The sequence below is a fragment of the Chiroxiphia lanceolata genome, chromosome 1 (genome assembly GCF_009829145.1).
Source record: "Chiroxiphia lanceolata isolate bChiLan1 chromosome 1, bChiLan1.pri, whole genome shotgun sequence".
Taxonomy (NCBI): Eukaryota; Metazoa; Chordata; class Aves; order Passeriformes; family Pipridae; genus Chiroxiphia; species Chiroxiphia lanceolata.
Window position 1 is genome coordinate 73,225,489 of NC_045637.1, and position 25,441 is coordinate 73,250,929.

The window sequence follows — 25,441 nt, forward strand, 5'->3', positions numbered from 1 at the left end:
ATTTTTTAAGATTAGTAAGTCCTGCCAATTTTGTTACAAAACCTAACTATTTATTTAGAAAAGCTAGAGTGTCTTCTATGAAATTAGGTATACAGATGACATTTGAAATCAGTGGATGTAATCTAAGTGCCTTTCCAAGGGAAAATTCTTTAATTACCTGATGAATTTTTACTCCCTTTACACTGTAAGGGGGAAGCTGATCTCAAAAAACCTCTGAAAGTGATTCTGTAGTGGGCTGGCTGACTTAGTATGAATTTTTGTAGTCTAACATTTTAATTATGGGAACAGGGTCTTTTCTGGTTTCACAGTGAAAAGGTAGCCCTGTTGAAGTTGTCCCAAACAGCTACAGTTATTTTATTAGCCGTAGCCTCATTACTGCTGACTGTGATCAAAGCAGTGTTTTCCCCTAACTCATACTGAAATGGAGCATTCAGATTTGCATGCCAGCTTCAGTGCCAAAGTGTTGTACTCCTCAAGGGGAAATTCTGGTCAGAGTAACATTAAATTGAGTGAATTTTATACATGCCAAGCCAGTTTCAATTAACCATCTTAACACAGTTTTAAAAAAGGCTGTCTAGATGGGAAATTGTGAGTTGTTGGAATATAATTTGTACAAAAGGAATGATTAGTATCTTTTTGTACAGTTGTTCTCAGTGTCAAAAGCAACATCCCCTCTGATACCCTGTGTGCTAGGAAAGACAATTTTAATGTGTAAAATATGTTAAAATTTCTACTTCAGATACCCTTCAGAGCTAAGGCAACACCAGTCAGAGGAGAAACTGGTGACAACAGGGGGACGTGGTTTCTGAGAACAGGTTGCATCCGTGGGCTCCAAAACCAGCATAGATTCATGACTTGGGTCCACTGCAGTTTGTGCTGTCACAGTCCAAACTAGTGATGTTTCCAACAGCAATGTCTGTGAACCACCAAGTACTATCAATTTCATACCAGTTTTCCTAGGTCACAGTCAACACTGTAGGTCAGAGGCTGCAGTAGCAAATATACGTCTAGAGATACTGGGACAAAACTGCCAACATGACAAATACTCAGAATGGGTTTGGTTTAAAGAAGGATCTTCTTCTCTGTCTTGTGCAACTGGTGTCTTTCCATTCTGCATGATGCATGAAGATGCTTACTTACAGTTTTGTGTTGTATTCTGTGACAAGAATGAGGTTTTTTGAGGGTTCGTGATCATCGTTGATACCCCACACCATGGTGTCATTATACCATTTGGTGCCCAACTCTCCTTAGTGGCATGACTACCTCAACCTATATGAGGACTTTTGCTGCCCTTCTGAAAGCAGCTGCACAAAATCTGGAGAAAAATAGTCTGTTACATACCCATCTACACAGCTACACTATGACCACTATGGTAGTTGCATCATCCTTTAAATTGCTGTGGAAAAGAACTGCTTACATAGTAGATGAAAATGTGGCCCTACTGAAGTATGGGAAAGAAATATGGAGAGCAGCAAACAAACTCAGGGTTTGCTAAGCTCTGACAGTCAAGAGTGATGGACCAGAGTCATGGATACCCCTCAATCAAAGCAGGAAAGCCACATACTTCTCTGTAAGATGTTACACCAGTGTTAACTAAAAAGGAATGCTATGTGCTATGATGCATACCATGAATGCCCATGCACTCCCCATCTCCAAGGTATGGATAACATAAACTCATAGATAAAGTCTCTGAAAATCAAATTCCTAAAGCAATGTAAGTTCAGATTAGGGCAAAAAGTGTGTTTCAACTAGGCAGTCATAGTGATGACTCACATTAGAGATTGCTTCCAACACAGTTTCAAAACAGCAACAGGCTTTGTGATTATGGCACACGTTGGTGGAACAGACTCCTTTTAATAGTGTCAAAAATTGTGCACTGTATATTAATGCTGTGTTTACTGACGGGTACACACACCAAGTGCAGGCATCCAATGATGAGCATTAGTATTAGTATGTCTTACAATGAGATACTGGGGTCCTTCGAAGCTTGTCATCACTGCTTTTTCATGTTACTATCACCAATATTCTGCCAATTCATACAAAAGGATAATGAAAAGAGCCTTTCATGAAATAGATCAATGGTCAGGGCCACTGACCATTCTTCAGACTGTGACTCAGTCCAAAAAGCTTGTCTCTTCTTTTTACCTGCTTATAAACCTTTGAGTATTGACTTCCATGATCTCATACTGAAATACACTGACATTTTGAAGTATGTTGAAAGGTCCCACATCTTACATACCATGCATATCTACTATCAAGATAAAGTGTAGAAGCATCTTATTTCAGGCTACGAGGGGGAAATATTCTTGAGCCATGGTGAAATAAAAAAGCAACTTCTGTGATAAATGGAGCTTTCAACTTCTTGGGTCATTAGACTACTACTGGAAATAGGAGAAAAGCAGTGTAACCAAGAATCAAAGAGCTATTGGCAGGAGCTGTTTGCTATGTGTTTTGGATGAGAGTTTCTGTCTTAGCAGGACTATAGATAGCTCTTCTGCTTTGTAACAGCATTCTGATACCCAAATTTCAAGAACTGATGGGTCAATTTTTGTCAAGTGTTTATTAACAGTTCCAGTGCAACCCAGCCTGTTTGATGTTCAGAAATGGAGAACTTGAAATGTAGTGTCAAGGGAATTGAACCTTGTAAAAGCACTCTCTGTTTGTAGTTGTGGAATGTTGAAATTATCCATTTATTTTGAGCAAGGAAAATAGTGGGGTTAAAGAAAGGATAGTTGGTTACAGATATACAACAAATTTGAAGCTGATTCAGCTGATATCACTGGGAGCATTACAAAATGCCGATTTTTTTTTCCATGCTTAGTAGCCTGTTTTATATCAAAATTGAAAAAAACAACAGTGTCATATTCTATCTTATATCCACTAATGAATTTTAATAAGTACCTCACAAATGGAGTGGATCATTTAGTCTGGCTATAAAATCAGATATCAAAAAATATGCCAGTTTTATTTTTTGGAGACAAGACCGTTAGAGAAGGAAATTTTTTTATGTTTTAATAATAAAATTTTCACAAATACTTGAATGCCATTTTCCCTGTAGTCAATGAGAAAGCTAAACTTGAAATAATAAAACTTTGTTTTCATGAAAAATCTCTAGGAATGTGAGCATTTGAAATCCTTCTTCCAGGACTAGGGTCCAAGATGATTCTTCTTCAAACCGTTTTTTAATCATAGAATCATAGAATGATTTACGTTGGAAGAGAACTTAAAGTCCACTTCCAACCCCCCCCTCAATGGGCAGGGACACCTTCCACTAGACCAGGTTGTTCAGGGCCCCATCCAGACTGGCCTTTAACTGGAAACATGTCTTAGGCAGCTGGTCTTACATGCTGGTAAGGTATTTTGGCTCTGGTATCCATTCTTCTTATGCCTATATTAGAAGACTTTTCACATCCCTTGTTGCTGCCTAATTCATTATTTGGGTTTTCCCCTGTACCGATGCCTGTTATTGTGATTGCTTTAACATGATTTGTTCTCAGGAAAATCACATTGGCTGTTACCTGTGTTTTTCTTAACTTTCAGTAATCTTGATTATTAATTGTTTTACTATTTTTTCTGGTACTGCTGTAGGTGTTAAAGCTAAGCTGACAAGTTTTAGCCCTTTTCCCAGCCTTTCAAAGGCATGTGTTTTGTTTCCTTTTCTAGCCTACCAGAGCTTTCTATATCTTTTCCAGGTTTTAAGACTACTGGTTAATTCTCTCAGTATCACAGTTGATTTTTCTCTAGCCAGGACAATTTTAAAACATCATACTTGCTTAACCCTTCTCTTACCTAGACCAAATTTTTATACCCTTTGCTGTTGGTTTTACTAACATCTGATCACTTAAAACTTTTAGGAAGAACTGAAACCAAACAGATATCAAACACTTTTGTTTCCTTTTGCTGTCAGCTGGTAGATTGAAACAGTAGAGAAGCAAAGCTTTTGCTTTGCCTTTTTTATTACTGTATTTTCTTATTATCCCTCATTTCCCTCATAGTTTTGTTTCATTTCATGGCGTTGAACTGTTTAACTCAAGCATGTGAACTGTTTAACTCAAGCATAGGCAGCATTGAAAAGAGCATGAGAGATCTGGAAGGAGCTGGATTAATCTTAAAGGAGGAATGGGAGAAAGCTGAGTAGAGAACAGAAGTGGACTTCCTTCTCCATCCAGCTCTGCCTCCATGATGGAAAAGAATACCTCCATTGTCCTGTAGGTACACATACCTTAGGGTTCAGGTTTGATTATATAATCAGCACATGCAGATGTGAAGAAAACAAACTGACACTAAGGGAAGCAAGCAGCAAATTATTATTGCTCATGCCTGCTTGGGAGTTTTCTGAGTTACATACTATGTGTGTACAACTGCTAGGTGGTGAATAGACTTGCAACTCAACTAAAACTGATGGAAAACCTTACTTAGAGATATAATTATACAGAAGCTGGCACATTTTCAGAATTGCCTACTCATGTGTACAAAACCTGTGTCCCAAATGTAGTTACATTTTTTCAAGTGTGTGGTGGAGTTTGGAACATATGCATACCATCAAATATGTATTTTCTATGTATAGTGAAGGAATCCCTTTTGCTGTTACAGGTTGGGCTGTGCATTTGGAGAGTTTGTTCCATAATGTTAGTTTGGACACTAGTATTCTTTAAAAGAAGCTAACCGGAAATTTTGCATATGGGCTATGATTTTCTGAAAATGTTTTTCATGACTAAATAAATGTATTTCCTTAAAATGTAGTATTTTGATGGAATTTGACATAGGCCATGTAGATACACATAAAATACAATCTTATTAAGCCAAAATACTTTGCTGAACCTGGGCTTTTTTTTTTCTTTTTGCATTATGTCACATATTGTGAATTTTTATTGCATCAGAATGTACAAAATCTCTCTGTATTGAAATCAAGGCTCTATGGAGGGGTTTGGCAGGTTGTTTTGTAATGTAGTTCACAATCAGAATCCACCAGTCCTAAAAACCTGCTTTTTAATGGTAAACAGGTTGTTAATAAAAATAAAATTTGAAAAGATAAATTTGAAAAGTTTGGAGTATTGTGTAGGTCTGAAACCATAATATAGTATTTTGCAACTGCACTTCTTAAATCTAGTTTATTGTAAATTTTCCAACATTTTTAAAAATGAATTCTTCCTAAATTGATTTTCTGGAGTGGTTAGGAATAACTTTACTGTAAAAAACTGTTGTGTAACTTTATGCTGAAGAGACTTCAAAATTAAATGCTATTTTTTTAATGTTATTACAAAGTAAATTTGACATGCTTCTTTTTTTGTCTTGCACAGGTATCATTTTTCTTGTTCATTATTTTTGTGGTGTATACCATGCTGCCCTTCAACATGAGAGACGCTATAGTTGCCAGCGTCTTGACCTCTGCATCTCATACGATTGTGCTGAGCGTCTGTCTATCAGGTACAGCTGTTGTAAAGGAACACTTGGTTTGGCAGGTAGGTGCTTTGTGGAATTAATGATTAATTGCGTGCTGAATAGCCTGGTAAATGAGCCTGGAGTGCCTTATCGGGTGCTCGGGAGTATAAATTTATTTCTGTCTTCATTTCTGAATTGCTAATTTAGAGGTAATTCACTTGCTAAAATGAGGGTGTCAGTAATGTTATGTCTTGCTGGATTGCACACTTAAATAGTAGAACCTACAGCCTCGTAGCTCTCACCAATGTAAAAACTTACTTGCTTGAAAAACTATGTGATGTAGCTGTATTGTGGTAGATGTGTTACGCCTCTGTTTTGTAAACCACTTTGTTCCTGTCCTCATCTTATTAAAACATAGCTTGCAAGACCAAGGATTTTATCCAGGCATCAAAGTGTTATCTTTGATTCAAAAAAAGAACATTGTTCCTTTGAATACCCTGAGGTCTGCTAGGTTAAAGATCTGCTGTGAAGACATTGCCCTCTCCAAGTCTGCTGTAGGTCTTCTCCTCCTTTTGTAATTCTCAGCCATTAATAGGAATTTTACAGCCTCATCCTGTTTGTGCCCAGTGATTGACTCTAGACTCCATGACATTTAGGGAATCCATGTATGTTTGCAGTTGGGTTTTGTATTGTAACTCAAATCTGATAATCTGCTATGTGACATAGTGCAGATTAATAATATGTAAAAGTCCAAATATTAGGAGTTGTTTTGCCTCACTGTTTTGCAGAAAGTCTTTTAAATGGTGAAATATTGCAGTTTTAGTTGTAGTATTGTGACAATCCCAGCTGTCATTGATAGAAATCTCTATTTTTAAGGAAGCATTTAGATTTCATTTTGAAAAACAAATGCTTGGGTTTGGCTTTTTGATATAGTTATGCAATCTTAGGGAAACAATTACTTTAAATTTTGCATCAAAATGCTACTGAAACCTTAAAGTAAACACATTTTTATAAGCATATTATTAGAAAAGAAAGACAGGCATGATACTGTTTATTGTGAATAGCATTAAGAATGAAGCAAATAGTAGTTTCTACTTATCTTTTAAGTTACTTGAGACTTACTTTGGAAAATATTGTGCCTCAAAGGATAGCTTCGAAATTGCAGTGATTTTACAGAAGTCCTGCCTTGTAAATTGTTGTTCAGGAAAATACATTTTATTTCCAGACATGGCTGCAAATTTGTGTTCTATGGAATATTGAAATTGAAATCTGGTAAACAAAATATGATCTAAGATGTAATTCTCTGTAGAAATTTTAATTATGAGAAAAGTAGGTTTGCTCTTCTCTTGCTGATTTGGATTAGTTTTGGTTTTTTGTGGAGGTTGCAAAGTTGCGCTGTATGTTAAGCAAGATCTGCAGTTAATGTAGTATTTTAATAATTCAGTAATACAGTTATTGATATTTGTTGTGGAATAAATCAGGGAGAATGTTATTTGTTTTATGTCAACCTGTGGCTTTTATTCTGGGCATGGATATACTGCTAAAGCATTAATGTTTGTCATTCCTTCTCTAAAACTATTTTGGGTTAAAGTTGCTGTTTGCAAAAATTATTTATTTTTCTTGCCTATCTTTCTAGACTATTCACATTTGATGTACCTAAAACAGCACTTTCAGAAGATGTTGTATCTTTAGACACCTCATGTCTACAGAATCAAAAGAAATAAATTATGGTCTGTGATGTACAATTAGTGTCTATCTCTTCTGTAACTTCTGGTTTCATTCAGAAAGAGTGAAAGTCTTTCAGCAATCTCTTAAGAGTATTTAATTTCCAGGTTGTTCTCAATTTTGTATTCTGTCTTTGTAAAATGTGTTAAATGTTACCAATAGCTTGGCAGTTACTGGAAGTACTAAGTGCACTACATTCTTTCGACTGTGTGGAAGGGATTAAATGACACTATCTCATTTCATTTCATTTGCCCTCTGTACACTTTTAGATTACTTTTGTTTATACTTTGGAGTGTAAGCAAAAAATGTTTGTTTTGTGTTCTTTGCTTTTGAAAAGTGAGACCACAAATAAGAGCTTAGATTAGAGATATGGATTACATTAAAAGAGAGAAATAATATTTGTCAATGGTATACCTCAAGTTGATATAACATATATACCTCATATATATAGCAAGTATCCTTCTGTAAAGAGTACCTGTATCTCCTTTATAATTATTGTCTATGTATTGCAAGACTTTGATTATATCTTCTCTGAGCTTTCTGTTCTCGTCTGAACAAACGTTCTTTCAGCCTTGTTTTCTTATATCAGGTCCTCTGCTGTACTGTCTTCAATTTTTCAGCATTTTTCAGTTACTCTGATTAGCAACTCATAGCATTTTGAAAGTTAATCATAGCTTCAGCCTATCAGTAGAGAAAAATCGATGTTCAGAAGCATTGAGATTTGGAAGAGCCCATCTTACTGGTTTTGTCATTCCTTTTGTTGTCCTCTGTAAGATTTTACATCCAAAAAGTGGCTTCACTAAAGCTGAAAAGTTTAGGATGGTCTTGATTACCCAGTGTTGGTTTCAGTTAGAGATACTGAGATAAAAGCCTCCTGCTGGGATAAAGAATCCTTCAACAAACTCTCTACTGGTTACATGAACTAGTCTGTTTGACCTATGCATGTCTTTTGGGAAGAGGGAATCCACCTTGGTTTTAAAAATTGGCAATGATGGAGATGCACATCTAGAAGCCTTCATGTTTTTTCCATGGTTGTTGACTGTCCATGTTGAAATTTTGTTCATCTTTCCTAGTAGGAATTTGTCTAGTCTTGGCATCCAGCTTCTGGATCTCATTTTTCTGGCCAGTAGGCTGACAGACCCAATAGTATCCAATTTCTGTTTCTCCCATGAGAGTACTTCTAGACTATCATGAATTTGCCTCATAACCTTTTTGTCAGTAAAATAAATGAGTTGCCTGCTTTTGCACTAGCTAAGCCTTTCATCACTTTCATAGTTTTTTTTTGTGTCCTCACTTGTGCTTCATCATCATCTTTCTTGCAACGTAGGCATTAGCCTTAGAGGAGCACGCCAGGAGCAGCTGCAGCACTGCCAAATGCTAATAGGGGGCCAGATCTACAAAGGGGTTAGTGTGCTGTGTGCTCAGCACAGAGACACAGACTCTACAGTAAAATACCCAGTTAGTCTCCCTATGCAGTTCTGTGGGGAATTTAATGCACAGCTGTGGGATCTATGACAGGAAGGGGGAAAAAGAGTCCTGTGTTCCAGCTTTGGTTTATGAAAAAATAACAGTGTATGTGGGTTTTGGGTTTTTTTTTTTCTGTTGAAATTTTAAGCCAAACCTTTCCAAGGCACACGGTCTTGAATCTGGGACTCTGCTCCCTCTTTCCAGGTGAGGATCCTACTGCCAAACAGAGGATGTTGTTCTGTGTGCTTCAGGACTGCTGTAAGCGAACATAAGTCAAATTATGGTGTTAAGGCATTTGGCTCAGAAGACTTTCACAACTTTAACATCTCTTTCTGTTATTCCTGGAATGGAAAGTATTTAACTGCCATCTCTTGCTATAAACACATAACCTGTTTTTCCCTAAACCAGAACAGATTCTAATCAAATACTTGTGTTTTTCCTGCTCTGCTATCAACTGCTCAGCCATTCTGATCTCGTAATGTCTTGATATTATCATTAGAGGTAATTTTGTTCTCAATTTGTTAAAAAAAGAGCTAACCAAAATAATTAAACATCGTGTAAGCTTCCATTTTTCTTTTCCCCTATGTTTTATGTGAGGAGTGTGATATTTTTATTTTAGTCTTTTAGTTTTACTTTCTCAACAAGCAGTGTCGTTGCTCTTGCAATCTGTTTCTGTGAGCTGTGGCTAAGTGTTTTCCAAACTTTAGCTAAATCACTAAAAACTTTTGGGGGGGATTTTTTTTGGCACCTTCTTGCAGCACTGTAAAAGGAGTCCCTTTTAGAGGCACAAAATTGCAGTTAGGCAGAATGCATGAGTACATACATACAATTTTATATTGGTTTTGGGCTCTGTTCAAGAATACATATATCAAAAAGAAACAATTTGTAACAACTTGTATGAAGGCCTTTGTGTGATCTGGCAGTCTGGGTAATTCTTAAGATAATGTTCTGTCCTGGTGGGCAAAAACCAAATGGTAAGTGAAAAATTTATTTTCAGGAGTGTTTGAATTGGGCAATTGCAAGGCTACATCCACAAGATCTTGTGCATTTGCCATCAGCTAGCCTGAGGTCTCCTGTTACAAAATAAAAAATAAATGGCTATGGCCTATTCAGGAAAAAAACCACCAAATGAACCAAACAACAGTGGATTGAAAAATGGAATGTGGTTTTATTAAAGAAAATAATTACCAATTTCTTAGTCACTACAAATCTTGAAACGAATTATACCAAAAGCTCATAATCAGAAGTGAAGGACAATTTTCAAAGATGGACCACTTTGATATGTCATCTGTAATATACATTTAGATGTTCTAATCCACATGCAACATAGAGGCATATAGCTTATGTTTAGACCACTGATTTAAACTCATCTGTTAACTGAATATCTTTAACAGGTAATGGTATTTACATAACATGTTTTATGTAATAGAGTGGCATAGCAGCAAAATAAAAATAAAAAGCATCAGCATTCACTGGCTAAGAAGAAAATGTACAGCTCTGGGGCTCAGAAACAGAAGTTGGTTTATGCTGTTATCACACAGTGTAAGAAAAAATCCCGTTTATTAAAAAAAGTCTGGGAAAAAAGACCATGTCTTTAAGTACATTCATTGCTGTATAACCCCTAAGGCTGTATGGCTGCACAGTGAAAGTCTAAAGCACATAGGAATTTTAGTAGTCTAAATGGCTAGAAGCTGTTACTGTGGGTTGAAAATATCCTTCTTCCTTGAATACCTTTTTTTGGAGGAGGTAGGGAACAATTATTCCTGAAGGTAATGCAGCTTAAACAACTCCTGCTTTCTGTTGCACAGTTACATGACATGAGTTGCTGTTGACCCTGCTGCAAGTATGGAGGGCAGTGACTGCCGTCGAAGGAGGGCGGCTGTATTTCTTGCAGCAGCAACTGCCAGTCTCCCATACCTGGTGCCATTTTCCCTTTGCTGTCCCCACACTGGCAGCAGTGTAGCTCACCATGTTGCACAGCAGCTGCAAGCCAGTTAGAGAGAGGAATGCTATGTCCTGCATAGCAATACATTAGTCATAGTTTTTAATATTGCACGTTTCTTTACTCTTGATTTTATGCTTAAATCTAGGCAGAGATTAAAAAGCCATCTGCTGTGGGTTTTTTAACTAATTTTTACAATCAGTGGATCTACTTTGGGTTTCACTGATTTTTTAAGACAATCTGTACAGTTTTGATATGCTTGTGAAGAACCCACTTGCCTACAAGAGTATAGATACGTAGGAGAATACATAACTGTGTTTCAGAGTATTGAAGCTTTAACATGGAGAATGTGAACATCTGCCGTAAAGTCCCTAAGGCTGTAAAGGGAAGACCTGTAATACTTAGTATGAAGGAAGATTCAGCAAAGTCTTAGAATTGCATTGTGATATGCAATTGTGTGCAGGCAGTTCCGGGTTTTCATAAGCAGCATTTACCTGGAGTCCAAAATCAGCATCTAAGAAATACATAGAAAGTAGTTCTGGTGTGATGTGTAGGAAATCACCAAAGCACGGAAGAAAAACATCATGGAAACATCTCCAGTTAGCATCGATTCTTAAGCTTCACTGAAAGTGTCAGATGGACATTTGTGCCAATTCCATATAAGTTAATATTTTTAACAGCAATGAATTTTATCTCTATATTTGTTTATCACTTTTATACTGCTTTTGCTTGCAGTTATTATCCTAAAAATGACAATTTCTTTTAGAAATTTTAATTTTTCAGAATATAAATTAATTTGTTGAACAAGTACCCAGTACTTCAGTGTGTTCATGAAATTATAAAATGTCTATGTCAGAATGCTCAATCTTGAGGCTGCTATACCTCCAAAAACGTAAAAGGTTGTTTGGAAATCCCAGTACTTCTAGGCTTGAGCAGCAACCAAGCTCTCACTTGTACAGCATACCTTTTCAAGGGAATTGTGTTCCATATCCTTTTAAGGGTGACAATGTAAATAATAACTTACCAGTGAAAGATTAAATCCATACATTCAGAATTTTGCAATACTGTCTGTCCAGATAATTTGTCTTGAGTAAAGAATCTTAATCCTTCAGTTGAGTTAGTTTTGCTGATTTGTTTCCATTTTCACAGACATTGCCCAGCCTTTTCAGTTGCATAGTACTTCTACAGCTTGGTATTATTTGTCAAATTTATTGCAACTTACTTCTCCTCTTATTGAAGCTGAAGCATTAGATTCTGAGTGATGCTCACTCTAGACATAATGCTTTGTCATTTTATGTACTCACAGGGTTATCATCCAACCCTACATGTTACATTCAAGAATTCTGTTGAAAAAATGTTTTTCACTATCAATATGTGGATACATTTCCTCATCCACTGAGCCACTTTTAGTGCAGTATAAAGTAAGAGGGATTGGGAACACAAACACTTGTTGTGTAGAGAAGCCTTTGGCAAGTCAGAATCCAGCTGAGATGCCTCCCTTGCAGTAGTTCAAAACCCCATCTGTTTGTAGACACTTGCGCTAGGATGTGGTCTTTCTATTTGTTGTCTAAGATCCTGCCATCCCCCAGTGCTAAGCTGCTGCTCAAGCAGAAGTCATTCCTGTTCTAATTATCTTCCAAAATTTGTACTGTGCATTCCTGTCAGTGCTTGGTCATGCAAGTCCTTGGATAGGCCTTGTTTCCCTCAGCCCACTCTGCATGTATTGATCCTCAGTGTGTTTCAGTAAAAGAGAACTGCCTTAACTACAGCCTCTTAAGTGCAGATCTTGTTGGTGCTGTGTGTGATGGAATCAGGTACCAAATAAGTATGTGTAGGCCAGATGCAAACAAGGTAAAATTCTGCCACGTGTTATTTTTTTTCTGAGCAGCTCCAGCTTTGCTGCTGGTAAAAGGGGAGCTGTTCTCTGATCCTGGAGCACAGCTTTTGTTTACCTTCCTAGTCTCCCACCTCTTCTTCCTTCCCCAAACAGGGTTGTCAGGTGTCAACTTTCTCCAAGTAATTCCTGACATATTCTGCCCCCTAAAACATGTCGAGGCTCTGGGAAAATGTTGGTTGACCCTGACTGAAATGGTGCTAATGAGCAAGATAACAGCTATACAGAAGTGATGATCATGGAGCTCAAAACTGCCTTCTACTCTGCTTTACCAGCAGGGAAGCAGCTGGAGGACATAATCTGCAAACCCTGAAGGAAATCTGGATCTGGTGCTGAGTGATATGGTTTAGTGGATTAAGGGTTACAGCCATAGTGTTGGGTGGAGGGTTGGACTGGATGATCTGTGCCTCGGTGATTCTGTACATCTGTGAATTCCTAATTCTTTACAGGGATTGCACCTTTGGTAATTGCTCTGCATATGCTTTCCCCTCTCAAGGTACATGTGTTCCTGAATGCCCAGTGAATGGCATCATTATTTGTTCTGTGTGGGCCTGAGAAAGAATCATGTCTCTCCCGTGCCTCTCACTAGTCATGTATAATAAATCATGTTTATCTACTGTCAGTTTAGACTGGTTCTGGGTATACTAAAGACTCTATGCTGCATATTTGCTGGAAAGGTCACCTGCCTGTACTCTGCTAGCTCTTACCTGTTTCTGAGTGGGACAGTATTAGTGACAATTGGTGTTTGGCTCCTCCAGTGTTAACTGGTTTTATTCTATATGTTTCAATTTTGATTGCAGAAGTCTGCAACAGCATAGGCTGTGGTTTATCAGACATAAAGTTACATTCATTAATCTATTTGCAGTTTTATTTTCTTTAATTTCTTTGTCCCTTTGTATTTTCTCACAGATGTGTGGCAGTCTGTCAGCTCAGAAGCCACAAGAACACAGATGGGAAGTAATCAAGCTGGCTCTGTACTGAGCTAGCTCAGGTTCACAGGCTTTGGGAGTTCAGGCTGCGTGAAAGCACTTATGCTGCTCTGGAAACACAAGATGTGCAGAGATGTCTGAATCTGAACATTAGGCCAGCTTCTGTGTCTTTAGATATACAATAGCACAGTTAATCCACAGCTCTCTACACTGTTTTAACAAATAATTAAGACTTATCAATGTTGAAACAGTATAGTTCTGCAGAAGATTCAACAGGTTATGGATGCCAAGAACTAAGGCTGATAGGTGGTCAGTGACTGAGGCCTCAGCAGGACAAGAAACAAACACCTGAGCAAAATCACCCTAAAGGATTCCACCACATGTTTGTTCTCAGCCCTAAAGAAAGGGACTGTTACCCTCTACATCCTTATCAATACTTACTAATCTGACCCAGAGAAAATTTTCTCTCTCCTAAATTCCGTTGATCCTATAAGTGGGAAGACTTCCATGCTTGCAAAATAGTAGCTATTCAAGATCCCAGTGCCTGTCCTTCTAACAATTGTTGCCACTATGTGCTACTACGGAAGAGGATGAAAAGAGGAACTTAAAAGTTCATTGGATCAATTTTAAACTAGGGGAAATTGTTTAAGTCAGTTCCCATGCAAATGAATAGCAAATCTCTGAAGCAGGAGATTTTGACTTCCTCAACATAGACACACTTTTGTCTTTTAGAAGCCAAAACTGAGTTTTGCTCTGAAGAGATAAATCAGGTTTTGCTCTGAAGAGATTTGCTCGTTTGTTTAAAAGATTTCCAAGGGCCACATTTGAATAATCTTCTTTGTCTCACTCTGCATGATCTTAGTTTAGCAGTGTCTCTGTCACAGAAACATTTATTCAGGCTAACCACAGCAGGATTTGTCCATCCTATTTGCCAGCGTTATTTGCCACACTTTGTCCAAAGACTCATGGGGATGTGATCAGAACAAGAAGAGACTGTCCTGATGAGCATTTACTCACATACGTACTTTTAGTAACACTGTTGAAATTGTTCAAGGAGATTTGCAGCAGCTTGTGTGAGAGAGCTTCACACTCTGAATGGAAATATGAGATGTGCAATAATCCTGTTTCCTTTAGAATGTAGGTGATGAGATAGAGTTTTAACAGAATTGATGGTTACGACTCCTCACTCGTGGTTTCTCGGAGAGGGTCTCAGTGGTGAGGTCCCCCTTCGGTAGGAGGAAAGAGCTACCGAGTCTCTTCTCTGGATTCCAGGGCGAAAAGTGGTTTATTTGAAACTCCCGTGGGGTTTTAAGGTCTCTGGGGTAGGGCTTAGAAGGAGGAACATGATTGGGCCAAGGTCTGGGGGAAAGGGAGTGGCTTAAGGGCTCTGCTAACCAATGGGGGATACAGGAGGACCAAAGTCCAATAACAAGCCAGAGATTGGGGAGAAGCGGATGAGACAACTCATACTGCTTGTGCAGGCACAGAGGCTGGTTCAGGGAGAGGGGACAACATGGCGCTGTGTGTGGGGGGCTGCATGGTTACATAGTCCAAGGGAAAACTGTACAATAAAAAGGCGAATCATAGGTGTTTTTCCACTCTGCTCGATCTTGGAGAGCTGCTGCTGTGACGGACTCTCTTCTAAAGTTGTTCTTTCCAGGATTCATAATCTTTTCATTTCCCCACAGAGTTTTAGCTTCTGGTGGAAGTCTGCTGGGGTTTTGCTGGTGGTCTCTGAATGCTGTCTGATGCTGACGTTCGTGTACACACACCTATACTCTCTGTGAGAGATATTTTGGATGCTTGCATGGTACTTGCCCTGTGGAAAGAGTCATTAAAATTTGGCCTATGGAAATAACAACCCATAGTGACAACGAGCAATGCTCCCAGGCGATCTGCCTTCTCCAGCCAACTCACACACAGGCCAGCGGGCAGGAACGGAGAGAGGAGATGATATGCTCCCTGTGTGACACCCAGAGAGGCTGTTGCTGTAGTGACAGTGTCCTCTGAGTCTAACAGGGCAGTGAAGTAGTGACATTCCAACTCCGATTCTTTTGCTCTAACATGCTATTTAGATCCACTCATTTGTCATGTTTAATTAATTTCATAACATCAAATCCACTTAAGTTGGTTAAGAGCGTTAGGGCTTGTCTTGCACCACTACCCCCATACACACTTCTGCTTATTAAAATAAGCATAGGATAACAATTTGAAAGTCTTAAAAGAGGAGAAATGGCCAAGATATATAAAAAAGAACACGCAGCAAAAAGGATAAGGAGACAGAGAAGAAACAGATTAAATTATCTATGCAAAAAATGGAGACCAAATCATAAATGTTAATAAATAGAAAGTAGAATACCGAAAAGTTGAAACATGGGTAATAAGGCACCTTTAATAATGTTCTCTATTATTTGGTCTAAGAGTTTGCTTCATTTGCTGTTCATATTTTTGTTTCCAGTCATGAGCAATGATACCTTTTTTTTTCTGCTATCTAGTCACTTAGACAGTGAATGTTTCTCACCTCAGTTCAGTTTATTGATGCTACACTGATGATCTCTGAATGCAGAGATGATGCCCTTTCTAATCGGTATTGACCGAGTCACTTCAGAATCTCGTGCACATGGTACAGATGTAGTCCCTTAAGTCATTATCTAGCTATTTTCTCTCAACTACGTTATTTCAGCTTCTGTTGAAATTCAGCTGCATTTGCTAAAAATATTCCTAAATCCAAGGGTTGAACACAAGCATAGCTGGCCTGCCTGGGACAGTGGGGGAGCAAGCACTAACCTTTGTGAACATGTTCTCTATCCTCCCTGGACTTACCTGTGTCATCAGTCCTGGGCTTTGTCAGTAACCTCCCTCTAGGTTAGAGCAGAGTACAAATAAAGATCCCACTTTGCAACACTCCTTTCCTCAACTGGTGTTAAACCCAGCTCTGCATTTGAATCACTTGTTGCAGGTCTTGGATGAGAAACTGATGCTGATGGGTCTTGGATGGCAGAACTCTGCTACTTTCCCTCTTCTGATAGGCGGAGACCACAGTTAGGCAGCAGAAGGTGTGCTGGAGAGCCATGTTAAGGCCTGTTGGAGCAGCTCCAGCAGTGACTTCAGTCCTTCTCATACTGTTATTGAGCTAATCATTGCAGCTGCAACCAACTGTCCTCTCTGGAAAAAATGTGCCCTTGCTTTCACAAGAGATTTGGATATTTTCCTTGTCTCAGCCTGCTGCTGATGTCCATTGTCTGTGCTTTCCAAACTCCACTGACTTAGATTGGATCAGCTGTTGGGTCAGAGTTGATTAAAAGCTAATCTGCAAAACTATGAAGGAGCAGGGAAACAATAACAGAGGAACCCCACTAAATTACTCAGAGCAAATTGAACACCCTGCCCAAGCTCCTTGCTAGGCTGTCACAGTAAGTGTCTAGGAGTGACAACCAGCAGCCAGGTGAGTCAATGGGAATGGCTCCCTAGCTCACTCTACAGATAGAGGGGGTCGCTCCCAGCAGGCCGTGGGCCTCATTAGTGGATGCAGGGATAGGGCTTTTTTGGGTTACACAAGTCTTAGGATGGGATATTTAGGGGAGGAACCAAAGGTGAGGGAAGGGAGTGATCATAGTGGTTTGGAGGAGGCACAGGTGAGGGAGAATAAAGAAATAAGGCAATAAAAGGGGTTGATCACTTGTTAATGGGCTGCTGATCAGTACAGTTATCTGACCATGCCCTATCCCTGACCTACACTGCCTGTCCTATCTTCTTCTCAACCTCCACTCCTAGCTAGATGAAGGGACATACTTATGCTGTTTCCATGTACATGTCTATGTGTGCAGGGGGGGCCATGGAATGGAAACTAAGTGTCACAGGGTCCCAGGTGTCTGTAGTGGAGCAGCTGGAGAGAATGGAGAGGTCTAAGTACCAGCTGGTACTCAAGGGGGATGTGGCTCAGAGGGGCTCGAGAGCTGAGGCAGCTGGAAAGACTGTACTGCATATATATTTTGTGGGTGTATGTCTCAGCATGCGTGATCACTGGTCAGGCCACACTAGCTGGTGAGTGGGAGATGAGGCTGTAAGTCTGGGATGGATACTGGAGAGGCTAGAGGCTATATGGCTTGATTGCTGGAGGTAGCCAGGAGTCCAAGCTGAACCAGAGACAGATCTGTTTGTGCAGGTGGGTGAGTGATCCAGAGGCTGGCTATTGAACAGATCACATATCTGTCGCCAGTTACTGGAGAGATACATAATGTATCTGTGTATGTGTTTTGTACTAAATTGCTTTCATACTGGTCAACCAGTGAGGGGAGCAGGATCAGAAAGTTGGTGCAGCTTGTGTTTGCCCAAGGGCTGTTTTGGTCTTGTGTTTTTTTCAGTCTGAATTGATCCGGGTGATTGGCTTTGGATATATGGTATATATGTGTTGTATGTAGGTGTGCCCATACGCTTCGCAACTGGATGGATATGGGAATGTGGTGCTGTAGCAGCTTTGCCTCTGTCAGGCTACGAGGTTCAGCAACCTCCAACATAAACCAGAGCCACATATTTTCAAATAGAATTCCATATGTTTGTAAACAACATTATGACTTTTGTGTAGGAAGTGGGGTTTTTTTGGTGAACTTGATGAAGATTAGATTTTAATAACTTTGCAGTGTATAACATGGGGACAATTTCTTTGCTGGGCATCTCTTCCCTTCATATTCTCATGTGGGATATGGTAAGCCTGAATCCATAAGACATGATCATCGTGAGAAAATGTAGAACTTTAATATCTCCTTCTGGGAGTTGCAGGCATATGTATTACTGCATGATGAGGTAATTGATTTTTCACTGATCACATTTGCTGATCAGTGTCAGAGTTCCAGGCAACCACAATAATACCAGAGTTAAAATAGAGTAAGTGTGGAAATGCTGCTCCATAATTACTGAACTGAAATGATATCTGACAGTGAAGGACTGCTGCAGGAAGTCACTCAGGGGGTGCCAAGAGAAAAGAAAGGCCTTTCTGATGCCAACTGCCAGAGCAGAGAATGCTGTCCCTAGAGACACACTGAGCATTCAGGTGGCGGTGTACATTTTTTTTCCTCTTCACTGTCACCGAAAGAAATGTAAGGGTAAAGAACACAGGTGAGCTCAGTGTTAGAGTCAAGCCAGAAAGGTTGTGATAATTTTTCGAGAAAGATTGAACTAATACAGCTTTTGAAAAGGGATTTACAGTAGTGAATGCTCTTTCCGTCTCTAAAATATCTGAAATGGTTCCTTCTGTTCTTATTAAAAAATTGTAGTACCTGTTAATTAGTTTGTGAAAACAACACAAGGAAGATAGTGTTGTTCAGATTCTCAGTCATGCTAGGCTCAGTTGGGATGATTTGATATGAGGCATATTGGGATATCTCAGAGAACTGAGGAGCTAAGAGGTAGGGAAAGAGTTGGACTTAACTGCTTCAAGGTGGTGCTTCTCTGTATCTGGGGTGCTCTTTTGCAGTGCAGTGTTTGCAGTTAAATTGGCTTTTTTTGCACTATAGAAAGAAAAATAAATCCTCCCCTCTTGAAAACTAGGACTGTGGGCCATCATGTTGATAGCTCTGAAAGTGGCACCCTTTGGTTTGTATTGACTTTAAAGTAGCAAAGTCAAAAGTCTGGAGATATTCAAGAACTGTCTGTATGCAGTCCTGTGCCATGTGCTCTAGGATGATCCTGCTTAAACAGAGAATTTGAATCAGACGACCCACTGTAGTCTCTTCCAACCCTACACATTTTGTTATCTGTGAAGTCTGTCATTTTAGCCTTCCAAATTCAATTTTTTCCTTGTGAATTGCTGGAAGTTTTCTCCCATGATTTATTTTTTCTTTCTACTCCCCTCACACCTTTGTTTGAAGTTCATTTTTACCTTATTTCTTATTTATTGTTTCTTACAAACCTGTTTCATACTTTTTTTTCAACCTAGCTGGGGCTTTTTAAAATTTTAATTTAAGGATTTTTTTCTAATCCCTCAGTATACTGTATCTTGCTTGGCAGCTTCTTGTGACAAAGCATTCAGCAGCTTAACTGCATTGTAGGAAGAATCATCTTTTGCTTATTTCAAACATGTCATCTGTTTGCATCCCCCAAATTCTTACACTGGAAAAGGCTGAACAGTTGAGCTCAGTTCACCCTCTTCAGATCATTTATGATATTATAAACCTCTGCCACAGCTCTCCTATAATTTCTTTCCCAGGCTGGAGGATTGAAAATTATTTATCTTTTCATACTTAGAAGGCATTCTGTACCTTTGATCTTCCTTGTTGCCTTTCTCTGATCTGAAAGTTTTTCCTTACACATTATGAAAGCACAGTCTATAAGAGAAAATCCATTAATACTTCAAAAATGCTTGTTTAGTAAGGAAGTAGGTCATGTAAATTCTGATGACCCTGAATAAAGAGGAAAAAAATGGTGAGCCTGATGCTCAAAGCAAGCACAAATTAGCTGAAATGTTACTAGTGAAGGAAATTAAAAATCTGTGACCTGACCCATGCAATTTTGAGGTGAAGACTCAGAACATTTTGCTTAACAAAATGCACATGGTTCTGTAGTTTCCAAAGGAGGTTCAAAAGAACCATTATGCATTTATTAAGGTGAAGTAAGAGAAATAAATATGTTTGCTTTTCATGTCAGAAGATAAAATGTTGAGGTCTGCTTGTACTAAAAATAATTCTAAAGGAGAAAATAGTGGCTATGGTTATACTGTATTGTGCTAAAACCTGAGCAGTTAGAATTGTTTCTGCAGGGCTGTTACTTATTGGATTATTTTTTTTAACAATGCCAATTTAAGAAGCTAAATATTAAAAATTATATTCTTCTATACCCATACTACTAGGGATGTAGGAAATGAATATCTGTACTTAGAAGCAGGTAGAGAATCCTTTCTAGACCAGGAGGAACAATTTGATATTTCTGTTTTTTCTAAGATAACTCTATTCCTGTTTAAAACATGTATTCATCAAAAGGACATATAAATGGACATGAATTAAAAAAAAAAAAAAAAAAAAAATTGCAGTGTATCTGAATGATATTTTAGATATCGTCTCACTAACTGGATGCCAAAAGAAGGCAATGATAATTGTGTAGCTGCTGATAAGAAAATTTTCGGAATGCATTATGGATATTGTACTTCATCCTGACAAAATCAGTTCACAAAAGAGCAATAAGCAGTGGCTCAAAGGGGGGTTATGTTTCATTTATTAGAGTCTTCTCTTAACAAGTACCCAAGACATAGATCAAAGTAGAACTGCAGTGTGTATGGCTCGAAACTCATACATATTTTCATGAACAGGATTGCAAATCTGTTCATGTTATGGATATGAGATAGTTTCAGTATTTTTCAGGGAAAGTTTTTGGTATATTCTGTGGTATTCAGCAGTTTAGCAGTGATAAAATGTTTTCCATTATACAAGGTCTTGACAGTATTAGTGCATGTATGTATGTATGTATATAATATGCAATATTTTATATATGATATTTACATGATGTAGATAAATATATTTTTTTCCCCTCTTCTACTCATTATTTTAGTAATAAATCAAAGTCTGTGGATTACAGTGTTGTATTGCAGCTGTAGTTAGCAAGGGTTTTTTTGTTAAGTTTGCATAGAAGTACCTTCCATTTTGGTTCAGTGAGTCTGGCTGCAATTAAACACATCTGAATATCATAGGACCTTTTTATAAGCCTGTATTAAAGTGTAGAAGTCTTCTTTCCACAAATTCTGTTTCTTCATCAGCTTCATGTACTTTGTCATGATGTGAGCAACAGACCATAAAGTTTGATTAGTCACAGCTTAAAATACAGAGCACATGAACACAGCACTGCCTCTGAAAGTCAGACTATCTGGAGGAGCAGAACAGGCTTGGACAAACAAGTAGTGTATATACCTCCTGCATAGATTGAGACTGTGGATGTTCATTTTTCTTTTACTACCGTTTACAGCATTTTAGCTGTGGAAAGGGACAGTGCAAAACCACAATATACATGAAAAAATATTTTTTTTTAAATACATAGATATTTTTAATAGTTGGTAAATCTCCTGCAGTGTTACATTTACATAAGTAATCTTTTGGAAGTAGTACAACAAATATGATTAATACTGTACTGTGACAGCCAGCTCTGCCTGTTCAGTTGTTTTGGGTGGTTTGGTTTTCCCTTTTCCCTGCAGTGTTGTAGAGAATCGAATTAAAAGACATTTAACAGAAGTTAATTCTGTTCTACTTTTTAAGAAGTTTGTTGAGATGGATAAAAAGAGAAAATAAATCCAAAGCTGTATTCAGTTACAGAACTATTTTAAAATTCTGTTTTCAAAGGTTAGAGCAGTGATAACATTTCATCAGTGCCAAAGTACCACAGTATGTTACTTTGGGATTCAGAAGAGCTGACCTATGTCTCTCTGACTTTGACTCTTGAAGTCCTGCTGATTTATCTGAAGTCCTTTCAAGTATCATTATGCTGCATGCCTCCATTTATTCAATTTCCTTACTGGTTAAATGCTAATTTTAATATTTGAGGTCATACAGTTTGATTTCAAACATCCTGTATAAAGTTTGTAGCATGAGGAGAGTTATTGCAAACTCAGATCTGGAGTGGATCTGGAATATGTTTGGCCATATTCTTGTCTATTCTCAACAGATCTGATGAATATCATTATGTATTTTAGGATCTTTCATATGGTACATAAAAAAAAATCATCCTGCTTTCTAAAGTTTTCAAAAAATCAATATAACTTAATGGGTTTTCTTATTGTTTGTTTGTTGTCTCTACCTGCACTGTAGGGAATTTAATTACTTTTCATCTAAAACATGAGGTGTGTTGTATCATCAGATGAGCCTGGAAATCATTATAACTCTTACTTGTCCAAGGCCAGAAAGTACCTTAGGGTCTTAAATGTGCTGTTCAAGCAGAAGTAAAGGCTACTATGTAGATTACAAAGCCAGAAGGAGCTGCAAGGATCCTCTGGTGCCAGTGTTGCTGAGATCAATATTATGTTCCTCACCTGACAATTCTCATAAAGGTTTTTGGCTCCCTCCCCATGCTGCAAGTGTTGATGGTGATTGCCTTTGACAGCGTCTGAAAGCAGCACAGAAAGAAGGAAAGCAAAATCTGTTTCTGCTCATCTATCACAGAGTTTCTGAGGGGCCTTTCTGCATCTGCTTTGATCCTGCTATACCTGCGCTTTAAAATCCAGATGAATTTGTTTCTCTTAACATAGAGGAAATTTGATTCTAACTTGTGAATGAATTTTCCTGTCATCATTAACGTTTGGAGATGTTTGCCATGACCTAGGTCACGCTGACCCTAATTAAGGACAAAATCAACACATCTCAGTTAACATCACACGGTATTTTGATAGTCCCTTGCTGCAGTAGTTCCTCAAAAAACTAGCAACTGAGCACAGCATTGGCAAGCTAAAAGACATGCAGTCAATTTGTTTCCAAAACACCTTTATTCAAATGCGATATAAATTTCCTCAGTTATGGAAACATCTCCCATGATATGATAGAATTTCCTGTAACTACCATAAACATGCTAGAAGGGAGACAAATCTAGACTATTTAATTGTTTGTTTATTTTTAACAGCAGTAACAGGCATGTCTCATCCAAAATGCAGCACATTAAATTTAGTCATTTTCCACCTACTCTCCCTTTTGTTTTGCTCTTTTTTTCCCCTCTGCAGTTCCTGTATTACATGCTCTTTTGTTCAGCCTGTAATTTCTTCCTTGCCTGGGGACCCACTTGGGCATGGGATCTGTGCAGGCTGCCTGGGGCTCACAGAAGAAAGGGCATGCAGCAGAGGCAAGGACCACCTTCTCCAGTTCCCTTCCCCTGCCGGCCGGTAGGCACCGCTGTGCCCCGTCACATGATTCAGAGCAAAATGATTGACAGCTTTGTAATTTGCTAATTTTATTCTACTTTTCCTGTTGTGGATGTAAGGTCATTAATTTTCCTTGAAAAATAAGGATTGTGGAGAAGAGAGTTTGTTTAATGGAGGGCGGGATATAATATTTTTGGTATTTCAAATATCGAGCTGTTAAAAAAAGCAGACAATACCAAATGTGGAGAGCAAAAAAATTATTTATGTGCTACAAAGTATTACTTTTGGTGGATGTTTAGAATCCAGGATTCATCTTGCAGCCATGTCTCTAACTGTGAGGGGTTTTATTAAACATGTTCATGACAGTCTTAGTATTTTTATAACCACCTTGGTCAGCATCCTGTTTCAGTCTGAGTCTTTAAGGCGCTTGATTTGCTTTGAATATTTCTCCCAAGTATGAGTAATATAAAAGTTAATATAGTGGTATTTTAAAATTTCATCCATTTTGTTGTACTCTGAGATAATTTCTCAATATTTCCAACTATTTTTTTACTGTCTTTGTTCTGTATATTTACCTACACTAATCTTTGTATTCCTGTTGTATTCAGTCCTTAATTATCCATCTGGTACTAATGGTGGTACGTGACTAATCTTTTCCTTCATCCGCAATAGACATTTTCAGTGGACTTCCAACTACTGTACTGTAGTTTGTTTATTTTGATGTGTATTTTAAGCATATGAAATTATAATTTCTTGGGATGTGGGGTGGATTATTATTAATTCTTGTTGGAATTGACTACTGGTGATTGTTTGGATTTATCTCTTGAGCATTTTTAAACTGGCTCTAAGTATATTGCTTGTGATGAGCTCTGTATTGAATACTAAATTAATGTTGAAAGACTGGTAGAGGATCATTTAAATATTAGATTAGTATTGCCTACAATACAAAATAAGCAAGCCTCTAAAGAGCTTGTGAAAGAACAGACTAGTGAATAAAAGCTTGTTAAAGACTGCTAGATCTTTTTTGAAGTGCTTTCAGAATAAGTTTTAATTTGCTTTTAGTGCATAGTCATTAAATATATTCATAAAATGTTCTAATTCTGTTTTTGTTTCTTACTAGTTTAATTCCTGCTAAACTCTTTGTTTGATTATTCTTTGATTATTGTGGTATAAGTGCCATTCATTTAATCATTTATTGAACATGTATAGCAACTGTTCACTAGCAAGAAATGTTGAAAAAGTCCTGGTAAAACTTACAGTGTTTAAAAGCATAGAAGCACTTACTGTGTCTCTTCAGCTGAGTTTGATTATTGATTTTTAAAATCTGAATAGATCAACATATGGCCCCTTCTCTCTTCTGGTATTTCGTAGGTGTGTGGCAGTCACAAACACCAGATAGTCTCACTTTCCTGCCTATAATCTACAGCTAAAACTGCTCTTGGAAACCAGGTAGTCTAATAACTCCCTTTAAAACCTGCCTAACAGCCCTTATTTTTACCCACTGATTGCCTGGATTATCTGTAAAGAAAGCAAAACAAAAAGGTGTACTTCATTTAGTAGCAGTAAGACTGCACAGTGTCTAAATATACTTCAAACATAGTTCTGCTGCCTGAGTTCTACATCCATTTAGCAGACAACTTTTACTGTTAGACCAGTGAAGAGCCAATTAGCTCAAAATCACTCAAGAGCATTCTGTCTACCCTGGAGTGTGTCAATCTTCATAATGTTCCCACAATATTGTTCTTTTTCCAAGGGCTTCTCTCCAGAACTTTTTTATCTTGTTCCACCCCTTTTGAGAGGAGTAGACCACTACTGTGTGTAATACTCGGGGTCTGGTCATGCTATACTTTTACAAAGGGGCATATTTGGTTGACTGCTATAAGCTACATTGAGCATTTCCAAGTCTGGATAGTTTCTAGTATGACCGAAGTGGGATTCAGGGTAAACTACACTCATGATCCTGAAGTAACTCTCCTGTAAGAGTGTTCTGTACACCAGTGTACTGCACTGTCTTCCATGGGAGGGACCCCACGGGGAGCAGGAGAAGGACTCCTCTCCCTGAGCAGCAGTAGAAACAACTGACCATAACCCCCATTCCCTGTCACCCTGCCGCTCCTGAATGGGCAGGAGGTAGAACATGGAGAAGGAGGGAAGGGTGGGAAGAAGGTGTTTTTGAGATTTATTTTACTTCTCATTCTCCTCCTCTGATTCTGTTAGTAATTAATTTAACTAATATCCCCACTTTGAGTCTGTTTTGCCTGTGACAGTGATCAGTG

General features: G+C 38.3%; 1 protein-coding gene across 1 annotated transcript in view; it reads left to right on the forward strand.

Annotated features, from left to right (window-relative positions):
• The window catches only part of ADCY2 (adenylate cyclase 2), a 211,461-nt gene that overhangs the window by 60,254 nt on the left and 125,766 nt on the right, over positions 1-25,441 (forward strand). The window contains exon 3 of the mRNA XM_032684184.1: positions 5,301-5,462. Within this exon, the coding sequence (XP_032540075.1) occupies positions 5,301-5,462 (162 nt within the window). The remainder of the gene's footprint in view (positions 1-5,300; positions 5,463-25,441) is intronic.